This window comes from Podarcis tiliguerta (assembly GCF_965153285.1).
Source record: "Podarcis tiliguerta genome assembly, chromosome: 9".
In the NCBI taxonomy this organism is placed as follows: domain Eukaryota; kingdom Metazoa; phylum Chordata; class Lepidosauria; order Squamata; family Lacertidae; genus Podarcis; species Podarcis tiliguerta.
In genome coordinates, this window is record NC_139542.1 from 587,371 (window position 1) to 609,461 (window position 22,091).

The window sequence follows — 22,091 nt, forward strand, 5'->3', positions numbered from 1 at the left end:
CCTGAGCCCGGCTCTGGCCGGGAAATAAATGATTTGTTATTTTATCATCATCATCATCAGGAATGCTCAGTTATCATGTGAGCTGTTTGTTTTTGTTATTTATTACATTTATATCTCACTTTTTCCACCAAGGAGCTCAAAGCGGCTCACATGGTTCCCCCCACCCCATTTGACCTCACACAACAACCCTGCGAGGTTGGGTTAGTGACTGGCAACCCAATGCGCTTCAAGGCTGAGCAGGTATTAGAATCCTGGTCGCCTGGTGCTCTAACCACTACACAACGCTGCTATAATTCTATTATTAGCATCGTATAGGGATTAACGGCAAACACACTGGCATGTTTGTGGTCCTGTTCTTCAGGGAGTATTCACACAGTCTTTGACAGCAACTGCCTCTTCTGAAATAGAATCATTCCCTCCTGGGGGTTTTGGCACCACACGCCGTCAGCGGCCCTGAACTCTGGATCGGCAGCTGCCTGCTGTTATCAGATTCCTGGCTCCAAAGTCCAGCAAACAACGGCCAAGGCAGCTCCGGTATAAAGCGGGGATAACCTGGGCTTGGATTTGCACGCCCTAAAGTGCAGCCGAAATGCAGATGCAGAGAGCATGGACTCCAGACGGCAACGGAAGCAAAACTCAACGGTTTATTGAGATACAATGCAAAATACAGACGCAGCAGAGAGTGAGACGTGTAGGTCATGGGGCCCCATCGAAGAAGAACCGTGGGATAAACCACGCAGTGAGAATTCAAGAGAAACAAGTACAAAAACCAGTACAAAAACAGAGGAACCAGTACAAAAACAGCAGCAATATTAAAAGAAGGATTGACTAAACAACTGTATTAAATCGTCAGTTTAAAAGCACTTCAAGTTCCCTCCTCCGTTCCAACTGCACAGTGTTAAGTTGCAGCTGTTACATGGTCGGACAAAGGGTCATTTTTAAATATTTATTGCATTTTATATCCCTCTGTCTTCCCTCTGCAGAGCTCAAGGTGGCCTGCACCCTCCTCCCCATCCCATATTATCCTTACCACAACCCCGTGAGGTAGGTCAGGCTGAGGGTTGGTGACTGGCCCCCAAAGTCACCCAGGGAGCTTCATGGCAGAGTAGTGAATGGAACCCGGGTCTCCGGGGTCCCAGTTTGACGCTCCAACCACTACACCGCACTGCCTCTCCGTCCCTGAAAGTGCAGGTGGAAAGGAAGGAGCCGGGGAGCCCAGGGAGGCTGAGCCTCCCCAGAAATGAACATGAAGGGAAAGGGAAAAGGGTGAAGGCACACAGGGAAGGATCTTTTTGCACAGCGGCTGTTATGTATTAACTTGGGACAGACCCCAGAAGTGGAACTTCCGTGGGCTCCCTGTCTGTGCTCAGAATTGCTCAGAGAATGAAAAACTCTTTGCAGCAGGATTCTTCCTTTCGTGATGTTGCATCAGAATCTTTCTCATGGGAGTCTTTTAAGCAGAGCTTGGATGTCCGCCTGTCGGGGATCCTTGAGCCGAGATTCCTGCATTGCAGGGGGTTGGACTAGATGCCCCTCAGGGGTCCCTTCCGTATATAATTTTTATTAAATTTTCTGTTTTACAATTTAAAATACTCATTTTACATCCCCAAGATATCCATGACTTCTTCTCTTTCCATGGTTCATTTTACATATCCTAAATCCCTGCATATTCTACAAGAACTATGCCATTCAGTATTCCATTACTGCATCCGTCAAACTTGCTCACCCTGTTGAATTTATCTAAACGCTGCCAGCGTTTTCAGCTGTACACAATCATTATTTCCCATATATTCAACAAACGTTTTCCAATCTTCGTATGTTCTTCCTGTTCTCTTATTATGTTAAGTCTGTAAGTTGTGCATATTCTGTCAACTTCAGCTGCCGTTGTTCTTCGGTTGGGACTTCGCTCGTTCTCCATTTCTGGGCTAACAAAACACGGGCTGCAGTAGTAGCATACATAAATAACCTTTTTTGACCCCTGGGAATGCCAGTCTGAATTATCCCCCACAGGAAGGACTCTGGTTTTTTTGGGAAAGTACTTTTAAACATTTTTTTTCAATTCATTACGGATCATTTCCCAATACTCTTTTACCCTTGAACAAGCCCACCACATATGAAAGAACATTCCCTCTTTGCATTTCCAACACTTATCTGATTCAGTCTTATACATCTTGGCAAGCCTAAGGTAAAGCTAAAGGGACCCCTGACCATTAGGTCCAGTCGTGGCCGACTCTGGGGTTGCGGCGCTCATCTCACTTTACTGGCCGAGGGAGCTGGCATACAGCTTCCGGGTCATGTGGGCAGCATGACTAAGCCACTTCTGGCGAACCAGAGCATTGCATGGAAACGCCGTTTACCTTCCTGCCGGAGCGGTACCTATTTAGGTACTTGCACTTTGATGTGCTTTCGAACTGCTAGGTTGGCAGGAGCAGGGACCGAGCGACGGGAGCTCACCCCGTTGTGGGGATTCGAACCGCCGACCTTCTGATCGGCAAGCCCTAGGCTCTGTGGTTTAACCCACAGCACCACCCGTGTCCCTTGGGGGTAAATTCCAACCCTAGAATTCCATGAGTCTTCTGGCATCTTTGGCTGCCCTGCTCTCCACAGCCCCTTGCCAAGTGCAATGTTGTTTCCTGCAAGCACCGAGGCCTCACTCTGGCCCCTTGCCTCAGCTGACCCCTTGCAAGGGATCTCGTTTCCCCACCCCACCCCCGGCTCTGCTGGCGTTTGCTGGGCGCAGAGACGGCGCTTGCATTCTGCAAATGTAACACTCGCTTTGCGCTCTGAGCCTCGGCACAAGGGGGACGCCCCATTGCAGGCTGAATGGGGCAGAGACTTTCACCTCCACAGGACAGGCAGGTCCAGGCGTTCGCGGCGGACCCTCCTGAGCAGCTGGTCATGGTCTCCCCGGGTAACATCCGGGCAACCTTGCAAGTCTAGGTGTCCGAGCTGATTCTCCGAAGACAGTAGCAGGTGGGCGGTTTGGGCAGACACCTGGCTGTGGGCCAGGGAGACCTTGCGCAGGTGTGCCAGGGGGGTGCCAGGGGTCTCCAGCGCCTTCTGAAACAGCCTGTCCAAGGGGAAAGGCACGTGGATCAGCTCCAGGGTTTCCAGGCACGGGGAACTCCTCAGCAGAGACAGGAGGGTGGCGCTCAGCACCGCGCAGTGCAGAGAAGGCAGAGGAGCGTCGGACGCAGCAAAGATGAGCCGAAAGGCACGGAGTCGAGGGAATTTGTCGAGGGGAAGGAGGCCGACGTCCAAGTCTCCGTCTCCGTTTGCAAGCAGTTCCCCGTGCCAGCCGGGCAGCTGCGGGCCGCAGAAGGAGGCGCTGAGCTCCCGGAGGTTGGGGCAGCGGCTCAGCAGGGTGGGGAAGGAGAGGGGGTCTTCGAGGGAGAAGCCCCCCAGCGAGAGGGTCTGGAGCTGACTGCCCTGGGCGGCGGTCAAAGGCAGCAGCTCCCCCAGGTGCCTGCTCCCCTGGCAGCTCAACGCCAGGTGGGCAAGGCGGTGCCAGGACAGCAGGGGGCTTCGGCCCTTGGCAGGGCCGTCTTCGAGGATCACCGTGGCCCTCGCCACATGGGGGCACGCGGCGCAGATGGCAGGCAAGGAGTCCTCGCTCACCTCCAGCATCTCCCGGAGGGGCAGCGTGAGCTTGGCACTCCCCTCGCCTGTGAAGGAGGGTGCCCTGTGCCGCCGCGCCAGCTCCTCCAGGGAGGGAAACTCCGGGGGGATCTGGGCCCCGCCAAACTCCTGGCGGTGGACCAAGCACACGGCGTCCGGGACGAGGCTGCTGGCCAGGGACTTCAGGCTGGGCAGTGCCAGCAGCAGGAACACCAGGGCCCAGAGGAGGTCCTGGCTGGAGGCACCGGGTTCAAGGTCCGACGCTGCCAGCGCCTGCAAGGCCGGGCAGCAGAAGGCGCCCGCGATGGGGTCATAGGCCAGGTACAGGAGGGAGGCCCCGGACAGCCGGGCGCAGGCAGAGATGTCCAGTTCGCGCAGCCGCCGGCAGGAGGAGCCCACAGCCGAGAGGACGGACGTGTTGCACTGCGTCCCTGAGAGGTTCAGCTTCGTGAGGCCGGGCAGGATTTCCGCCAGGTCAACCAGGGAGTCGGCAGGGATCCGGCTGCAGCCGTGGAGATCCAGGGAGGACAGGTTCTGCCTCGGGAAAAGGAGCGAGAATGAGAGTAGGACGGAGGGCAAAGGGACCCCAGGAATTATAGGGGCAGAACTACCAAAACGATATAGAAACTTATTCCTGTATGTTACTCGCCCCAAAATGGAAAGAAGCAAAGGAAGAATGGATACAAAAACTTATGGGATATGCAGAAATGGCAAAACTTACCAGAAGAATAAAAAATCAACAAACTTTTTTTACAAAAAAATGGAGATGCTTGATTGAACATTTACAGATAAGAAGATTGGCAGGATTATTGTAAAAACCTGCAGTTTGATAAGAGTATATACATAAAGTAGATGAACAAATTAAGTTAATTTAAATATGCAGAAAATATTAAAAATAAAGTTAAGGAACTGCAGAAAGAGGGGGAAGGAAGTAAAGTTTTAAAATGCTAAAATGATTTTAAAATTAGTGAAATGTATAAACCTGAAAAGCATAATTTTTTTTTAAAGGATCCTGGGACACCATAATGATGTGGCCATGCTGCCAACAGAGCAAATTTATTATTATTACTGTGTTGGTCTGAATATATGCCACACCCGAATATAACCTGCACCTTTAAAGTTCAAGGGGGGAAAAGAAGAAAAGACAATACCCGAATATAAGCCACTCCATTAAAATTCCACAGGAACTCACACCCGTTTTGTTTTACCATATGTCTGTTTCAGCAGCGATATTGTGAAAGCCTGTTTTTGTAAGGTCGCAAATTAAAGCCACACTAACTTTTCATGGTTGGAATTTGGAAAAAAGTGAGGCTTATATTCAGGCCAATACGGTATTATTATTATTATTATTATTATTATTATTACTACTACTACTACTACTACTACCCAGCCACTCTGGGCAGCTGCCAACAGATTTAAAACATAATAAAATATAATCGCCTATTAAACATTAAAAGCTTCCCTATACAGGGCTGCCTTCAGATGTCTCTTAAAAGTTCTCTGCCTCCTTGACATCGGATGGGAGGGCCTTCCATGGCCCCGATCCGAGCGCATCAAGCGCCTGAGTGAAGCCAGGAGGCCAGGGAGAGGCCAGGAAGCAGCGTCTCAGAAGACGTGCCTCCCCGAGGGATCTCCATCCTGGCACAGCACCCCCCCCGCCCCCCTTACCTTGCAGCGCACGGTGATGATGTCGGTGATGGCCTTGGTGACCAGCTTTGGGCAGGTGCTGAGGCTCAGCTGCGTCAGGTGGGGCACCAGGAGCAGGTGCAGCATGGGGCGGGTCAGGCGCCCGCTCTGCCCCATCAGCTGGAGCAGCTCCTGGACGACGGAGCCAGCTAGGAAAGGGGGGGGGGGAGACACCGGATGTTAATCTGTGCTCACAACACCACCACCACCACCACAGTGGAGGCTCGGGTTGTGAACGCGATCCATGCGGGATGCACGTTCGCAACTCACAGCGTTCACAACCTGCAGCAGCACGCCTGCGCACGCATCGGTTGCGACTCGGGGCTTCTGCGCATGAACAAAGTGCAATTTAGCGCTTCTGCGCATGCCCAACTGCCGAAACCTGTAAGTACCGTATTTTTCGTCCTATAGGGCGCACCGGCCCATAGGACGCACCTCGTTTTTTGGGGGGGGGGAAATGAATAAAAAAACATTATTTCCCCCCCCAGCCGCGGCTGCCGCCCCAAGCCTTGCGGACACCCGCCAGAAGCAAGGGGAGCCTTCCGGAGGGCCCCCCGTGCTTCGGGCGGCAGGGTGCCGCCCCAAGTCTCGCATGCTCGGCGGGACCTCCTGTCGGGCGCGCAAGGCTTGTGGACACGCCCCCGAAGCACGGGGAGTCCTCTGGAGGGCTCCCCGTGCTTCGGGCGGCAGGCTGCTGCCCGCAAGCCTTGTGAGCCCGTGGGAACTCCCACAGGGCTTGCAAGGCTTGCGGATAGCTTCCTGAAGCCTGGAGAGCGAGAGGGGTTGGTGCGCACCGATGCCTCTCGCTCTCCAGGCTTCAGCGAAAGCCTGCATTCGCCCCATAGGACGCACACACATTTCCCCTTCATTTTTGGAGGGGAAAAAGTGCGTCCTATGGGGCGAAAAATACAGTAACCCGTTCCAGTACTTCCGGGTTTCGGTGGTCATCAACCCGAAAAAATGCAACCTGAAGCATCTGTAACCCGAAGTATGACTGTGATTTATTACTTATAGCCTGCCGACCCGGCTGGGTTTCGCCAGCCGCTCTGGGTGGCTTCCAAGCCCAAGAGGGCTGCTTGGAGGACTGCCAGCCGGCTGCCAATATGGGGCAAGAATTCAACCGGTGCTGCTGCCCGCTGGGGGCTCCTGGGCGCTGCCCCCTTCCCCAGCCACTCACCCAGCTCGCTGAAGGGCCCCATGATGTAGCGGAAGTGGTATTCGTCCAGGTATTTGTCGGCGTAGTCCTTGAGCCAGAGGCAGCTCATGTTCCCGGCCACATTCTCCAGGCAGAGCCTCTGCAGCGCCGGCACCTCTTTCCGCCTGGGCATGGAGCTCCTGGAAGAAAAGGAGAAGGAGAAGAGGCGTTGGCAAGGGGTGGGCGGGCAGTTCCTCCCCTCCCCCTGCTCCCAATCAGGGCAGAGCTGCTCCCTTGGCAGGATGACAGGTCCCACGGGTGGGGTGTGAGGTCATGCCGTGATGTCATGCTGGTGTGACGTCACTCGCGCCCTCCTGCCCTTTGGCTCCCCTCATCCACAGGGAAACTTTTTTTTTCCTTTTTCCAAATCCTTTATTATTTTATTCACATAATATACATTCTTTACAACAGAAAACTCCAAAATAAAACTGTATGTAACAAAACCATAAGTCTCATGTTTTCCTTTACACTGATCTCCTCTCACATACCTTGATATTTCTTGCTGCTTTCTGATTTCCTTATAGAATCTTTATAAAAATTTAAATCTCTTAAATCCTATACCAATTTCAATTAATCACTTCACCTCCCTCCCCCGCAGCCCAGTACTTCACTCCGTGTGCAATCTTCTTTACCTGCTATTACTTTTTGTTTTTGTTGCATTATTCACTTTATTTGTTAATCCATCCTTAATATATTAGTATCCTATCTCCTTGCACCTTTTAAACGGGGGCACTTTCGTTTCTCTCGAGCTCTGGGCCGCCTTCCGACAGCTGCGCGCGCATGTGTGTGTGTGGGGGGGGGATTTCATGAATGAGTTCCTCCTTTATGAATCATTGGCCAACCCGGAATGAGGCAGAGCTGAATCTCTGGTTTGGCCTGGGAAGGAGGGTGGAGAGCGGCCCGGGGGACGGGGGGGACTCTGCTCTCTACTGCCGGGGGTGGGCAAAGCCGCCATGCAGACCCCCCACCGCCCAGGATCATCATCATTATTTTATTTACAGTGGTACCTCGGGTTAAGTACTTAATTCGTTCTGGAGGTCCGTTCTTAACCTGAAACTGTTCTTAACCTGAAGCACCACTTTAGCTAATGGGGCCTCCCGCTGCCGCTCTGTGATTTCTGTTCTCATCCTGAAGCCAAGTTCTTAACCTGAAGCACTATTTCTGGGTTAGCGGAGTCTGTAACCTGAAGGGTCTGTAACCCGAGGTACCACTGTCTTTATACCTCACCCAGCGCAGCTGCTCTGGGTGGCTCCCAGCACATATCAAACGAAGCAGTACAGTATTCAACAATCCATTGGAATCCGATAGCAAACAGTAAAATTAAACACCCGCAAATCCTAAAGAGTTTACACTGATCAATTACAATGACCGGATCCCCGGGGGGGGGGGTGAGAGAAAGCGGAAGCTTTGGGGTGGGGCCAGAAGGGGGATCCTGGTGGGCTTCTCCCGGGCGGGGCGGAGAACAAGAGAGCAGAGCTGTCAACGTTCCCTTTTCTCACGAGGAATCCTATTCGGAATAATAATAATAAGGGAATACTGTAATAAGGGAATAAGGGAATTTCCCTTAAAAAAAGGGAAACGTTGACAGCTATGCAAGAGAGCTGGTCCCGATCCGAGGCGAGGCTGGTCCCGGACGGAGCCCTTACCCTGGCGCTGGATCCCTCCTGCCGCCGATCCGCCCGTCTCCCGGAGCCGCGCCTGCCTGCCTGCCGCCCTCCTTCCCGGGAGCCCAAAGGATCGCGTCCCTCTTCCTCCTCCTCCTCCTCCTCCCGCCCACGCGGCCGCCGAGCAGCCAGGCCCCGCCCCTCGCCGGGCGGAAGGCGCCGAGGCCCCGCCCCCTTGGGCTTCGCCGGCCCCGGATGCGCCTGCGCGGGCCCGAGGGGGCCTTCTGGGCGGGGAGCTGCCCGCGCGGCGCCTGCCGTGGGAAGTTGTGGGAGTCGCCGGTGGGGCGGCGAGAGGGCAGCCCGGGAAGGGGGCCTTGCTGACAGGGCGGAGGCCGGCGCGGCGGAGAGAGGAGGGAGCCGGTGAGTGGGGGGGGGACGGGGGGGGAAGGGGGTCCTGAGGAGAAAGGCCAAAGTCGGGGGGGGGGAGAGGGGAGAGAGACCCCGCAGGACGGGGGGGGGCAGCAAAGAAGGAGTCGGGGGGGGAAGCCGGGGGGAGGGAGGGACCGGGGCTCAAACCCCCCCCCCCATAATTACCACCTCTGTACATATATTTGGAACAGGGAAGGCCCAACTGAGCCCTCCCGACGTTTGGGGACTACAACTCCCATCATCCCTGACCACCTGTCCTGTTAGCTGGGGATAATAATAAGAATAAGAATGATAAACTTTTATTTGTATCCCGGCCAGGAAGCGGAGGGGGGAGGCACGATGCCGGTGGGGGGTCCTGTTAAGCTGGTGATAATAATGCTAATAAGAATAGTAATATTAAACTTTTATTTGTATCCTGGCCGGGAAGTGGGGGGGGGGGACCCTCCCCCATAATTACCACCTCTTTACATTTATTTGGAACAGGAATGGTCCAACTTGGCCTCCCCATGTTTGGGGACTACAGCTCCCATCATCCCTGACCACCTGTCCTGTTAGCTGGGGATAATAATAAAAATAAGAATAAGAGTGATAAACTTTTATTTGTATCCTGGCCGAGACCAGTCTCAGGGTGGCTAACATCAAATATAAACATTGATCTAAAATCAAACAATAATTAAATCACCTCTTCAAAACAAATCAGGAGAGAATTATTTATTTAGAACAGGAATGGTCCAATTTGGACATCCCCATGTTTTGGGACTACTACTCCTATCATCCCTGACCACCTGTCCTGTTAGCTAGGAAGAATAATGATAATGATGATGATGATGATAAAAAAACAACCTTTATTTGTATCCCGGCCAGGAAGCGGAGGGGGGAGGCACGATGCCAGTGGGGGGTCCTGTTAGCTGGTGATAATAATGATAATAAGAATAGTAATATTAAACTTTTATTTGTATCCCGGCCGGGAAGTGGAGGGGGAAGGGACCAGGGCTCAACCCCCCCCCCCCAATAATTATGACCTCTTTACATTTATTTAGAACAGGAATGGTCCAACTTGGCCCTCCCCATGTTTGGGGACTACAGCTCCCATCATCCCTGACCACCGGTCCTGTTAGCTGGGGATAATAATAAAAATAAGAATAAGAATGATAAACTTTTATTTGTATCCTGGCCGAGACCAGTCTCAGGGTGGCTAACATCAAATATAAACATTGATCTAAAATCAAACAATAATTAAATCACCTCTTCAAAACAAATCAGGAGAGAATTATAATCTGAATTAGATGGCTTTCTGCCAGATTAGGGTGTTTAAAAAAGTATGACGTGGAAGCTGTAATTTTGTAGCTGTGACACTTTAGGAGCCAATAGAGATAATATGCTGGTCACACTGAAAGGCCCTGCTTCTGTAGTTAAGTATCTTCTCCAGATGCGAACAATATTTTAAAAAGTCAAAAAGCTCTTTTTATGTGGCTTGAAAGCTGTCTTCAGGTACTTTATTTGCTTTTTATCTGTTGATCGCTTATGGCTGGAGGGGTCCCAAAACAGCTGGAGGGCCGAGTTTGGCCCACACTGATTTAAAATACGTGATAAAATGGAGGGCAACGTAAATTGGAAAAGGTACAAATGCTATGAGATAAAATTGGAATGATAAAAAACCATGAGGCGGGATGGAGGGAAGTCGACAGCTTGCGTGAGCAAATGAGGAAAGAGTTCCATAAAGATGTATTTAACATTATAAAATGGAAAACCTAATAAATATATTATTTTTAAAAATCAATTCCCCCCCCCCAACTCAACAGGGCTATCAAGGCATCTTGGCAGGGGCGGCCTTCCCCCATGAAGACGGACCTTTTGGTTTAAGGAAAATGTGGGGAAGGTGGCGGGGGGGGGGCAATAGAAATTTATGAAGGGATACAGAGCAGGGAGAAAGTGGACTGGCGGGGAAAGGTTTTCTTCTCTTGAACTCAAGGGCATCCGACAAAGAGATTCAGGACAGGGAGATGAAGGTCCTCCTTCATGCAGTGCAGTGTGGAGCTACGGAACTCCCTCCCACAAGAGGCAGGGTCTGCAGTGCCGGATTTACATATAAGCTAAACAAGCTATAGCTTAGGGCCCCACTCTCTTGGGCCCCCCCAAAAAAATTAAAGGAAAAGAAAATGTATTTCACTATTAATATACTACTTCTTAATTATATTTCATTGAACAATTACTTTGATAAAATACATATTTTGTGATGTGCAAATGGCTTTAGATACTTCTTAGGTCCCTAAATTATCGTACAGCATCTATTCAACACAAAAAACAGCAGCAATTTGTTGTGGACAAAGGACAGCTAGACATATAAAGGGCCCCATTACCTTCAGGAGCTGAGGGCCTCATCAGACCTAAATACGGCCCTGGCAGGGGGTAGTAGTAGTAGTAATAATAATAATAATAATAACAATAATTTATACCCCTCCCATCTGGCTGGCCTTAGAGGAGGATTGGACCAGTTCCCAGGGGGCTCTTGAGGGCGACTTTCTTCTTGGTGTCCTTCTGGCTCACTGGAGCCAGTGGATCTCGCCTGCATTCAGAACCCATTTCCCACTTCCTCTCTTTCCTGAGGTTCCTGCAGACCTTTCACTGCAGCCTCTTCCTTTCAAGCCCCACTGGAGGAAATCTTGCGCTGCAGGCTCCGCTTCACTCACCATTTCCTCCTTCCCGGTGGGCCTGGTGACCTTCAAGCAGCCTGGGCTCCGACAGGAGATGTTTGCATTGCGGGCTGGACTTGGGTGTTTCTTCCCATGCTTCAGTCTGATGACAGAATCTACACAGGCTGAACAAAATTAGAATAATGAAACACAGTGCATATCCCTGGGGGGGGAGGGGAATCTGATTTTTTAAAGACTATCACTCGTGTCTGCAGCGTCTCAGCTCATTTGCTCTATTCTTAACATTTTAAAGGTGGGCGTTTGTTTGGATGGCAGGTTTTGTTGCACCCCCCTCCCCAAGCGCTAGTTTCCCGCCCTCAATTTTTAACTGAACAATCAAGCAAACTCTTCCCTCACATTTTTTGTCAGCACATGATAGTCTTCAAACACCCTGCTCAAAGAACTCTATTCAAAACTGGGGAGTCTAAAAAATTACGGGGTGATGGGAAGAGGCAGATTCCACCACATTTTTCTTGATGAACGGGTGTGATGTCGGTGAACAGGCTTTTTGGGCCAAAGGCTTTTCTTTGGCAGCAAATCAGCTAGTATGACAAAGACGACTGAGGCGCCTGAGCCTTCGCTGGGAGGCTGCTAGCATCTGCGGTGCAGCGACAAGTCAGCAATTGTAGGACTTGCTTCACGTGATAGAGGGCAGCCCGCCCTGTGTGCTTTAAAGTTTGCCTTCAGCAGCTCCACCCAGTTGTTCTACACAGAGAAACATCCTGTAGCTCATAGAGGCAGAATACTACAAGGAGGTGCTCAGAAACTATTGTCTGTTCCTTGACTATTTTCATTTGCTCTACGCGGGGCTGCCCATGAAGCTGACCCAGAAACTCCAGCGGGTGCAGAATGCCGTGGCGAGGCTCCTTACGGGGTCCTTACCGTGGGATCACATTCATCCAGTGCTTTACCAACTGCACTGGCTCCTGGTGGAGTACAGGGTCAGGTTTAAGGTGCTGGTTCTAACCTTTAAAGCCCTATATGACATGGGACCCTCGTACCTACCAGACCGCCTGTCCTGGTATGCCCCGCGGAGGGCCTTACGATCCGCCAACAATAACATCTTGAGGTCCTGGGGCTCAAGGAGGTTAGACTGGGCTCGACCAGAGCCAGGGCCTTCTCGGCCCTGGCCCCAGTTGGGTGGAATGCTCTGTTGCAAGAGACCAGGGCCCTGCGGGACTTGACATCTTTCCGCAGGGCCTGCAAGACAGAGCTGTTCCACAAGGCCTTTGGTCGGGGCCCAGTCTGACCCCCCCCCCTTTTATAAGACCCTGCATATAGGTGGCCTCTCTATTGCTTCTTGTTGGCTCATACAGATAGCTGAGCCCGGTGAGTACTTAAGGTCCCTAACCCTATAGCTATAATTTGTGGGTAGCCATCTGAGTTTATTTTGATTTTAATCCGATTTTAAGCTGTATTTCAGTTGATTGCTGAATTTATATTTTAATGTATTATATATTTTGATGTTAGCCACCCTGGGTGGGGAGGGCAGGATATAAATAAAATTTATTATTATTATTATTATTTCCTTGCTGGCCCCTGCAGGAATTGTGCAGTGTGGGTCAAGAGTGCTGCATCTTTGCTGGGACCTGCCTGCTTCTTTCAGTGGACTAGGATGACTTCTTTGAACTCTTAGGACCTTTGTGGCATGACTGCGACTGAGCAGCTGACATGATGTGCATGGCTTGAAGGTGCTGGTTGGGAGAGCTCACTTGGAGCAGCTTCCTTCTGGTAGCCACATGGGCTGCTGCTGGCTGCGTTCTGCTGCTGGTCCTGATCCTCCAGTGAGATCTGGACCCAAACTGGAGAAAATGCTCCCTAATGGGAATCATGTCTGGAGGACTACACCTTCCTCACCCTCCCTCTTCCTGCTGCTGCTGCTGACTATGGGGAGGTTGCTTTCATGACCCACGACAGGCTTCCCCCTGGGGCACCTGAGAGCCAGTGGGCTGTAGTGGCTAGTGCGCTGGACTAGGACCTGGGAGACCAGAGTTCGAATGCTCACTCAGCCATTATGGTCCCTGGGCGACATTGGACCAGTCACTGGCTCTCAGGCTAACCTACCTCATGGCACTGTTATGGACATTGAATGAGGAGGGGGAGACCCGTGTATGCCACGTTGAACTCCCTGAGGGAATGGTGAGATATAAATGTAATCAATAAATAACCTTCCGGCTTCTGTTGGAAACGGGATCTTGTAATAGAAGGAACCTTTTGATCAGGTTCAGAAAGGCTCTTCTCTTGAGCGTCTCTGAAATATACATACTCTTCCTGCTGGGAAGAGATAGTTCCGACATTTGCTCCTGAGCATCTCATGCTTACAGGGCGATGGAGCCAGCTTGTTAAATTAGATGGGGGGAAATATTATTTCCTTTGGTTTGTGAAAGCCGTTTGGGCCAAACATTAGAAGGCAAAGCATGATGGAATGATGGAAGGAGTTTAATTCCAATAAATGGGCCTAATATTGACGAAGAAGAGAACCACTATATCTCATGAGAATACCAAAGAGAGCAGCAGTTTAAGTAAGAGATTTTGAACTCTGAAGAATAGAAGTAGTGTGGTCAAGTACTTATGGAGCAGCTTTTGACCTCTGTTCCGGCACGTGTCTCACCTGCTGCCCTGAAAGGGGTTGGCTGTGGAATGATGGGGTGGTGGGTGACGCATTCAGATGAATATGATCTTGAACTTGAAATAGACTAACCTCCTTGTTACCAGACAGGAGCATCCTCAGATCCTTGGTGTGTTGCTATGGTTACGCCTTCACTGAAGTGTTTCAGATATATTGATTTGCAGCTTTGGTTGCTCCAGTTTAAGCTGCAAAAGAAGAAGAAGAAAAGAAATGAGAGAGCATTTGGACGGGCGTCAGGGGGCATCCGTTTGAATAGCCCCTTTTCTGTGCTCTTGAAGGCGCTGCAGCCTCACTCCCTTGGCAGAGCTGCTCCAGCTACTGCTGAAATGGTAAAATGGTGCAGTTTGTCAGTGCGCAAATGCGCACAGCTTGACTCAGCAGGGTCCTAGTGCCAAGTGGATCACGGTTCTCCTTGGGTGAGGAGCTTGGACCAGGAGCAGGGAGCCCTGCTCCTGGGGATTCACTGGCAGCGTCCTCAGTTGCTGCATTCGTTCTTTTGAGAGAGGATGACCTGGTGGAAACTCACACTTCAGTGGTTATTATTTATTTTGAATATTTATAGGCAGCTAACCATTACTAAATATTACAGTGTATAAAACAACAATAAAAATACAACAAATAATAAGAGAGAGAATTTTTCCAAAGGAAAACGATACTGCCAACAAGTCAATTCATCCTTCTAGAAAAAACAGGGGGTCTTTTTTCTTTTAAGCCTCTGACAAGATGTGTGCTGTCCTGGAGCCTGACTTCAGTGGACAGCACCTTCCATAATGCAGGTGCGACTGGGCTGCCATAAGATGACTGCAGTGAACCAGCAGCTAAAAGGGGGGCAGGGTGAATCTGGGATATCCTGTCTCAAGCATTTAGGGCACCATGCACTAAGACCTTAAATTTGGCCTGGTAGCCTATTGACGGCCAGTGCAGTTCCCTGAGGAATGGTATCCTGAACAGGCAGACAGCAGCCTCTGCCCCAAGCCCTGCTGCCACATCATGCGCTAGCTGCAGTTTCCCCATCAAACATAAGGGCAGTCCCACATCAGCCCATTGCAAGATTCTGGGTAGGGTGCCCCTCTGAGTAATTCATACCTGGTTAGCTCCTTCCTCAGCAGTCGAGTCGTGGGGAAGGGAAGTCTTATTCAGTAACAGCACCACCCGGCTAGGGAGCAAGGGGGAAGAGGAGCCAGGCACCTGCAGCAGGAGAGATGAGAATAATAATTATGATATATAATAATAATTTATTATTTATACCCCACCCATCTGGCTGGGTTTCCCCAGCCACTCTGGGCGGCTTCCAACCAAATATTAAAAACAATACAGCATCAAACATTAAAAACTTCCCTAAACATGGCTATCTTCAGATGTCTTTAAAAGTCAGATATTTGTTTATTTCCTTGACATCTGATGGAAGGGTGTTCCACAGGGCGGGTGCCACTACCAAAAAGGCCCTCTGCCTGGTTCCCGGTAACCTCACTTTTCGCAGGGAGGGAACCACCAAAAGGCCCTCAGAGCTGGACCTCCGTGTCTGGGTTGAACAATGGGGGTGGAGACGCTCCTTCAGGTATATTGGACCGAGGCCGTTTAGGGCTTTCAAGGTCAGCACCAACACTTTGAAATGTGCTCGGAAACGTCCTGAGAACAGCATATGAGCCACTTAATGTCCACCTCTTCCCTTGTTGCCCTTCCGTGAATATGACGGAGTAGGGAACGGAGGGGCTGCTTGAGGTCCACCTAGGCCATAAGATGACCCTGTGCAAGGCTGCCTTTTTTCCTAAATCAAATTGCTGTCCTCGTGATCCCAGTTCTGTGCAGCTGCATCTCCCAGCCTCAGAGGCGGCTGACTGATAGTCGTTTGGACCTTCAACCTTTTTTGATAAATGTCCCAAGTGCCCTCTGAGGCATTAGTATTCTATGTCTGTTCCCCTTTTTCCACCCAGTGGGCTGCATGGCGGAATGGGGATTCGAACTCTGCTCTTCCACTTCCTAGTGTGGCGGCAGTTACGTCCTCCTCCAAACTGGAGACTGCAGATCCCTTTCCTGTGTGCAGGCTGTAAATACCATTAGTCAGGGAATCCCTGCCTCCTTGGATGCGTAACTGTGTAGCTCAGCTTTAATGGGGATTGGACGAAATTCTTGGAGGACAATACCAAGGGAAGGTCTGCCCAGCTTGCGCGTTGAGCGCACTGCTTTATGGAAGTGAGTCAGGGGCAACTTATACCTGCCAGGAGCAATGCCTCAATGCCTTCCATGTGCGCTGCATCAGGAAGATTTTGGGCTTCACATGGCAGACGGTCTCAAAGAAAGATGTGCTCTCCCCAGCACACATTCCCAGCATGTTCATGCTCCTGCCTCAGCGACCTCTACACTGGCTTGGTCACGCCCGCAGAATGGAAGATGGCAGGATCCCCAAGGACGTGATCTGCAGGGAGTTGGTTCCAGGCATCAGACATCATTGGAAGACCAGCTCTGCATTACAAAGATGTCTGCAGATGTGACATGAAGGCTGGCAGCATTAACCCTGCCGTGTGGGAATCCCTTGTAGACAACCACAGGGCCTGGAGACAAAGAGTCGGGTCTTGTATCCACAGTAGTGACCAGAGGAGAAATGGCCACTGGGAGGAGTGCAGAAAGAAGAGACGCCCTGGCGCATCTGCAACAGCGCAACCGGACGCCTTCCTCTTCCCCGGCTGCAACAAAACATGTCTCTCCTATATCGGTCTCTGCAGCCACAGCAGGCGCTACAACCTGCCAACAGTTTGACTTCACTCTCAAAGGCACACTCCTCCATTGCCTGGCAAGATGGACAGAGGCCAAAAACAACATGGAGGACAGGTTTATCAGTAGCTACAGGTCACAGAGGATTGTGTACTTCCTTGGGGACCAGAGACAGCCCACCAGGGAATACAAGCTGCTGAGGAACATGAGCATGAGAGCTGGTGCGCTGCTTGTGGGCGTCCCACCCAGACATCTGGTTGGCATCTGTGGGAAAGAGGAACCTGGCCTAACAGATCTGGCTTTGGGCTGAGCCATCTCTGCTTAATTTATTAACTGCTTTGTCTCTGTGAGGGTTGGGCAGTGAGTTTAATTTTTCTGTAGGCGAAGGACTGTCTGCTTGCGCATTTGCCAGTGAGGCAGCGCTTGCGCTCCGGAACTCACTGCCTGTGGACATGAGGCAGGTGCCCTTTGGGTTCCCGATGCCTCCTGCTGAAAACTCTTCTGTTTCAGCAAACCAGAAACAAAGACGTGATTTAGTTGCTTACATTTGTTTGAAAGTTTTATTGATGGTTATCTTTGTTTCAATGATGATGATTTTATGTATCTTTGTTTTTTAATTGCTTTATGGATTTTTAGCAATGTTTTATCAATAATTCTATCTGAGCATTACTTGGGGCGTTATTTATTATGCAGTTTATAACTTTTCTAAATAATAAATCAGTTGTTTTATTTGTAGAAGATAAGATCCACCTGTCTGTTTAAAGCAGAAAGAAGAACCATAATCCCCACCCCCTCCAAATCAGTTCAAAGAAAAGAAGGGAAAGCTGGACAGTGACAACCATTGATTCAAGCTGAATCAGCTCTCTGCTACAACCCCCAAGGTCTTGTTCCTGGTCAGTCAATGCCAGTTCAGGCTCCATGAGTGTATATGTGAAATTAAGATTTTTTACCCTGGCATGCATCATTTTGTGCTTGCAAAACATCCCTTACGTTTTACTGGTGGCACGTGTGAATGTTTGGGGGGGGGGTTGAGGGACTGAAGCTCAGTGACTGATCAGGTGCTTTCCATGCAGAAGGTATCAATAATGAAATTTAATATTATTATTAAGGCCCCAGGTTCAGTCCTTGACATCTCCAGTAGGAAGTATCAGAGAGCAGCAGGTAATGGGGAAGGCTTTCCCTCTCTGCCTGAGACCCCCCCTCCCTTGCAAAGGGTTGCCGCCAATCCGAAGAGACCTTATTGGGCTAGATGGTCAAATAAGGCAGAGCTTTCTAGGCTTGTACAAAGCAACAGAGATTTTTTAAACGGCCGAGTCATAAAGGTACTGCGTTGGCCCATAAGTATGTGTCAGGGCAATACCTTTATAAAGTTTATCAGAATGTCACAAAATAGTGAGCAAGCCTTTGTGTTCCCCAGAACTCTTCATCAAGCTGGAATAGATGATAAGTGGGGAAGGGCAGCTGTGGAGAGAAAGACTGACGTTCAAGCCATCCCTGTCTCCGCCGGGTGAGAATTTTAAGATGGCGTGAGGGAAGAGGTAGCAGACATTCAAAGGAGACCGTTTAGGTGCTTTGCGGGGTTTGGTTGCAACCAGGTCTGATGGCATTGCACGCTTTGGTGTTTTCTTCTTTCTGTAGCATTCAGAATGTTAACGGCAAGACTTTATATAAATATACTGTACAGTACAGTCATACCTCGGGTTACAGCCGCTTCAGGTTGCGTTTTTTTGGGTTACGGACTGCCGAAACCTGGAAGTACTGGAACAGGTTACTTCCGGGTTTCTGCGGTTGCAGAAGCGCTAAATTGCGCTTTGCGCATGCTCAGAAGCGCCAAATCGCAACCTGCGCATGCGCAGATGTGGGTTGCAAACACTGTGGGTTGCGAATGTGCATCCCACACGAATCACGTTTGCAACCCGAGCGTCCACTGTAGATGAAAGGATGGAATTTGCAAGATTTTGACAAAGACTGGGTTGAGAGTAAAGAGATGGGGAATGTGGTGTCAGAGAAAGTATGAATTGGGAGCCATTTATTATTATTAATAATAATAACAACAATAATAGCAACACTGATCTCACCGTCAGCTTCAGCCCAAGACATTTTGGCCCCTGAGGTGAACCCCAAAATGCTCTCCCCATTGGTGAGGGGAGGAGGGCTGAGTGAAGATCCGCTTCAGGAGCAAGGCAGTGGGGATAAAGATCTACCTCAGGATCTGCTGCCCCTGTGGATCCTGCTGCCCGAGGCGATCACCTCCCCTTGCCCCTGCGTGGGCCAGCCCTCCTCACGGTTCTTATTTGTTGTGCTTATGCAATCATTTCATGCAGAGAGGGAAATAAATCACATGAGTCGATTGTCAGACTCTATGGGCAGGTATGATGGATGGAAGCTTCTGTACACATTGTGGTTGCCTCCCAGAGTAACCTCAGGTGCATTCTTATGTTAAGTACTGTAGGGGAAACTAGCACATTGATTTTATCAGCTCAAGATGTTCTAAAATATCACCTTGTGTCATAAAAGATCATTGAAGCGCTTGCTGGCCAAGTGTGCTGTTGAGCTATTAAGAGGAATTGCCAGTGTGCCCGTTTCCCATACAAAGTCCCCAGGATGCCCTGCGCCTCTTCCCGCCTTCCCCCCACCCCTTATAGGGGGCATTGCGTGAATCTGGGGCCTTGGGGTTTCTTCTGGATCTGCCAGCTCTTTGAAGTTGGTTGTTTTGAACAGGGATGCTGATCAGTCCAGGCATCAGTCAGGTTAACTGATATATAAGTCTCCAGCAGCAGATTTTGAAAGGAGCCGCAAGAACAGGCAAAGTTGGCACCACCCGGTAAGAGGCATTTGCTCCCGCTCTGACACGTGAGAGGGGAGAATCATCTTAAGGTAGTGCTGGTGCTGACACTTAGGGGCATAATCTTAAAAACAAAACCTATTCATTTGTAATAATTATATGCAGATTTAATCAATCCATAGGCTGCACTCCTGGGCAAAGGAAACCTGAAAGTCAGCCGAGTTCACCCGCCAGGTGCCCGTCTTGTTCACAGCATCAGCTCTCCAGTGTTTTGAGCAGGAATCTTTCCCAGCAACTGAAGGGCTTTAGCTCGGTGGCTGAGCTTTGGAAGGTCCCAGGCTTCTCCCAGAGCACCTCCAGGTAGGGCTGGGAATGGCACCCTATTCAAAACCCTGGAGAGCCAGTCAGCATAGTCCTGTATTTCCTGACACAGTATAAGGCAGCTGTCTGAGTTCCTGGAGACATCAGGAATCAAAAGGGAGACCTTCTGGCACCCAAAGCATGGGCTCTGCCACTGGGCAGCAATTGCCCCTACCCCCCTCTCCCCAGCTGTTTCTCAGGTGGTGCTGACACCGCTGAGCAGGGAATGGAATGTTTGGTTTATGGATTTATTGGCCAGCAGTCAGAGTCAGGTGGTAGCAGAGGAGCACTGCTCAGGGATGGTTCAGGAGCTGAGCTGGCGGTGAGAAACTGTTCCTCGCACCAGGAGCAGCATGGCAGAAGGCCTGGAGGTGGAACTAGAGGAGGCGGCAGCAAAGGAGACGGAGAGGAGCAGCAGCCTAAGTATAGAGCAGTGTTTTTTGGAAACTGCTGCCTACTTTTGGAAGCACCTCCTGATGTTCTCATCAGCAATAATGAATCCGAGCCCCTGATTCTAAACAGGACATTTTAAAGAGGACCCTCACTAAGGCAGGCCTGGTGGAATGTGTTTGCAGTTTAGGTTCACCTCATGGAGCCCTGAGACGCTTTGCACAGCCAGTTTCAGAGGACACTGGCTCCTTAGGATGTTAGCAGCAGATGGAATCTGGTCCTGCCAGAATCTCCAGTTACTACCTGCTGCCGCCTCCCTCTCCCAGGTAGCTCTGGATGTCATGAGGCAGATGGTCTAGGGGAAGGAGACTGATTGATTTCGGAGCTAGTCGTGATTAACTCTTGAGCTGCCTGCCCCTCACCTTCCGTCCTGTGTGGCTGTGTCAGGCAATGGAGCAGTTGAGATGGGTCTTTGTTGCCATCTTGCCTGAGATCTGATGGGGAGCCTTGGCTAGCAGGGCTGCTGCTGCTGCTGGCTACGCTTCTCTGCTTTCCCTCTTCTTACTCTCTTTCCAGCGCAGCAGGAAAAAAGGCCCAGGAGAGGTGGCCTAAATGCACTTCTGGGAGCCAGTGATGGGGAGGAGGGGGTGTGCCTGGGTGATCAGGACAGGCAGAGATCCAAGTGGTGTACCTGAGGGCACGTTTTGTGTCACGCAGGGCTGCTCCCCAGACTATTCCAGACAGAGAGGACCAAGGTGGAGCTCAGCCTGGGACTTGCATCTGGGCTGGTGGGTGCTTCTGGTGTGCTGTGCGACCTTCGCCTCACCAAGCGTCTTGCTCTTCCTTTCTGAGAGCAAACACGGTCTGGCATTAGGACCCAGTGGGCTGACAGAATCTGTGACAGGAGTCTGGAGCAGCACTGCAGAGTGAGTCTCCATCAGCTGGGCTGGATTTTTGTGTGTTGGAGGCTGAAAGACGCCTCTCTGTCAGCAAAAGGGCTCTTTTCTCCCCGTGTGGCTGGAGGGAGAGGGCGGCTCAGGGCGTGGGCATGGAAGCCTCCTCTGCAACATAGGAAGCGGCAGGATCCTCCCTGGTGAGCCCCCTGCCATGAGCTGAGAGCAGCCTTTTCAGAGATAATTGAAGCTGGGAGGAAAAACATCAGCATGGCCCAGACCAAGAGGCACACGTACAGCCGGGTAAGTGACACATGGCAGCCATTGGCCGCTCCACGCCTGGGCAGCGCTCTGTGCCCCTGTAGGTACAGTATCTCTAGATGCAATCTGTTGCAAAGGGAGCTTGCAGATGGTCTGAATGGGGAGAGAGAGAGTGTTTCCTTTGCCGGTTCCCTGCCATGAATTGTGCCTTCATGCCATGTATGTTAAGGAAAGCTACGTTGTTGGCTGAATTTCCCTGCTAGCCAAGCCCTTTCGATGGAGATGGGCCGCTGTTATTTCCTGGTCATTGCTGCTGATACTGTAAGGAGGTGTCAGCTGAGCCTCTGGTGATGGTGAGTTTTCCCAGGGCTCTCGAATGCAAAGCTTCTGGGCTCCTTTCCCCTTCTCCCCCCCCCCACCCCAGCAACCACTTGCTCCCACCCGCACCCCCTCCTTTATCCCCCCCCCCGCTCCTTTCCGGATGGTCTTTGAGAGCCCCCTCTTCCACCATATTGCAGTTTGGGCATCAGCTGCAGACTCCGCAGCAGAACTCGGAACCAGCCTCACAATGGGGCCTTTCTCCGGAGTTTTTTCCCCCTTTGTCATTTTGTTCTTGTTCTCTTTCCGCACCCACCCTGCCCTGCCCGACCCCCAGGGAGGGCTGAAGGGACACACAAGACGTGGGGCTGGCCAGGCAGTGCGTTTGAGCACCCTTGCTGCTGGGCCAGGAGCCTGGTGTTGCTTAAGGTACTTTGGGAGTGCTGAGGGGCCACCTTTGTGTCTTCCTTCACCTTTGCAAGCCCTGGAAGGAGAGGAGGCCGTCTGTGGCTCCCCTG

General features: G+C 51.0%; 2 protein-coding genes across 8 annotated transcripts in view; one reads left to right on the forward strand and one right to left on the reverse strand.

Moving 5' to 3' along the window:
- Positions 1 to 626: 626 nt before the first annotated feature.
- LOC310657478 (uncharacterized protein) lies at positions 627 to 12,288 on the reverse strand (the record flags this gene model as incomplete). The annotated part of the gene is made up of 5 exons (XM_083398074.1): positions 627 to 4,152; positions 5,287 to 5,453; positions 6,482 to 6,639; positions 8,146 to 8,557; positions 12,231 to 12,288. 5 exons carry the CDS (start codon positions 12,286 to 12,288, stop codon positions 2,839 to 2,841), a joined length of 2,109 nt encoding a protein of 702 aa, XP_083254200.1. The 3' UTR covers positions 627 to 2,838.
- Positions 8,438 to 22,091, forward strand: part of DCTN1 (dynactin subunit 1) — a 67,902-nt gene continuing 54,248 nt past the window's right edge. For 3 of the 7 annotated variants that reach the window (XM_083398183.1, XM_083398184.1, XM_083398185.1), the window contains exon 1: positions 21,020 to 21,297. In XM_083398183.1, coding sequence (XP_083254309.1) covers positions 21,265 to 21,297 — 33 coding nt within the window. In that variant the 5' untranslated portion in view covers positions 21,020 to 21,264. Of the gene's footprint in view, positions 8,524 to 17,307; positions 17,460 to 21,003; positions 21,298 to 22,091 lie in introns of those variants that run through there. The other 4 variants (XM_083398187.1, XM_083398188.1, XM_083398189.1 and 1 more) reach the window with 3 other exon arrangements.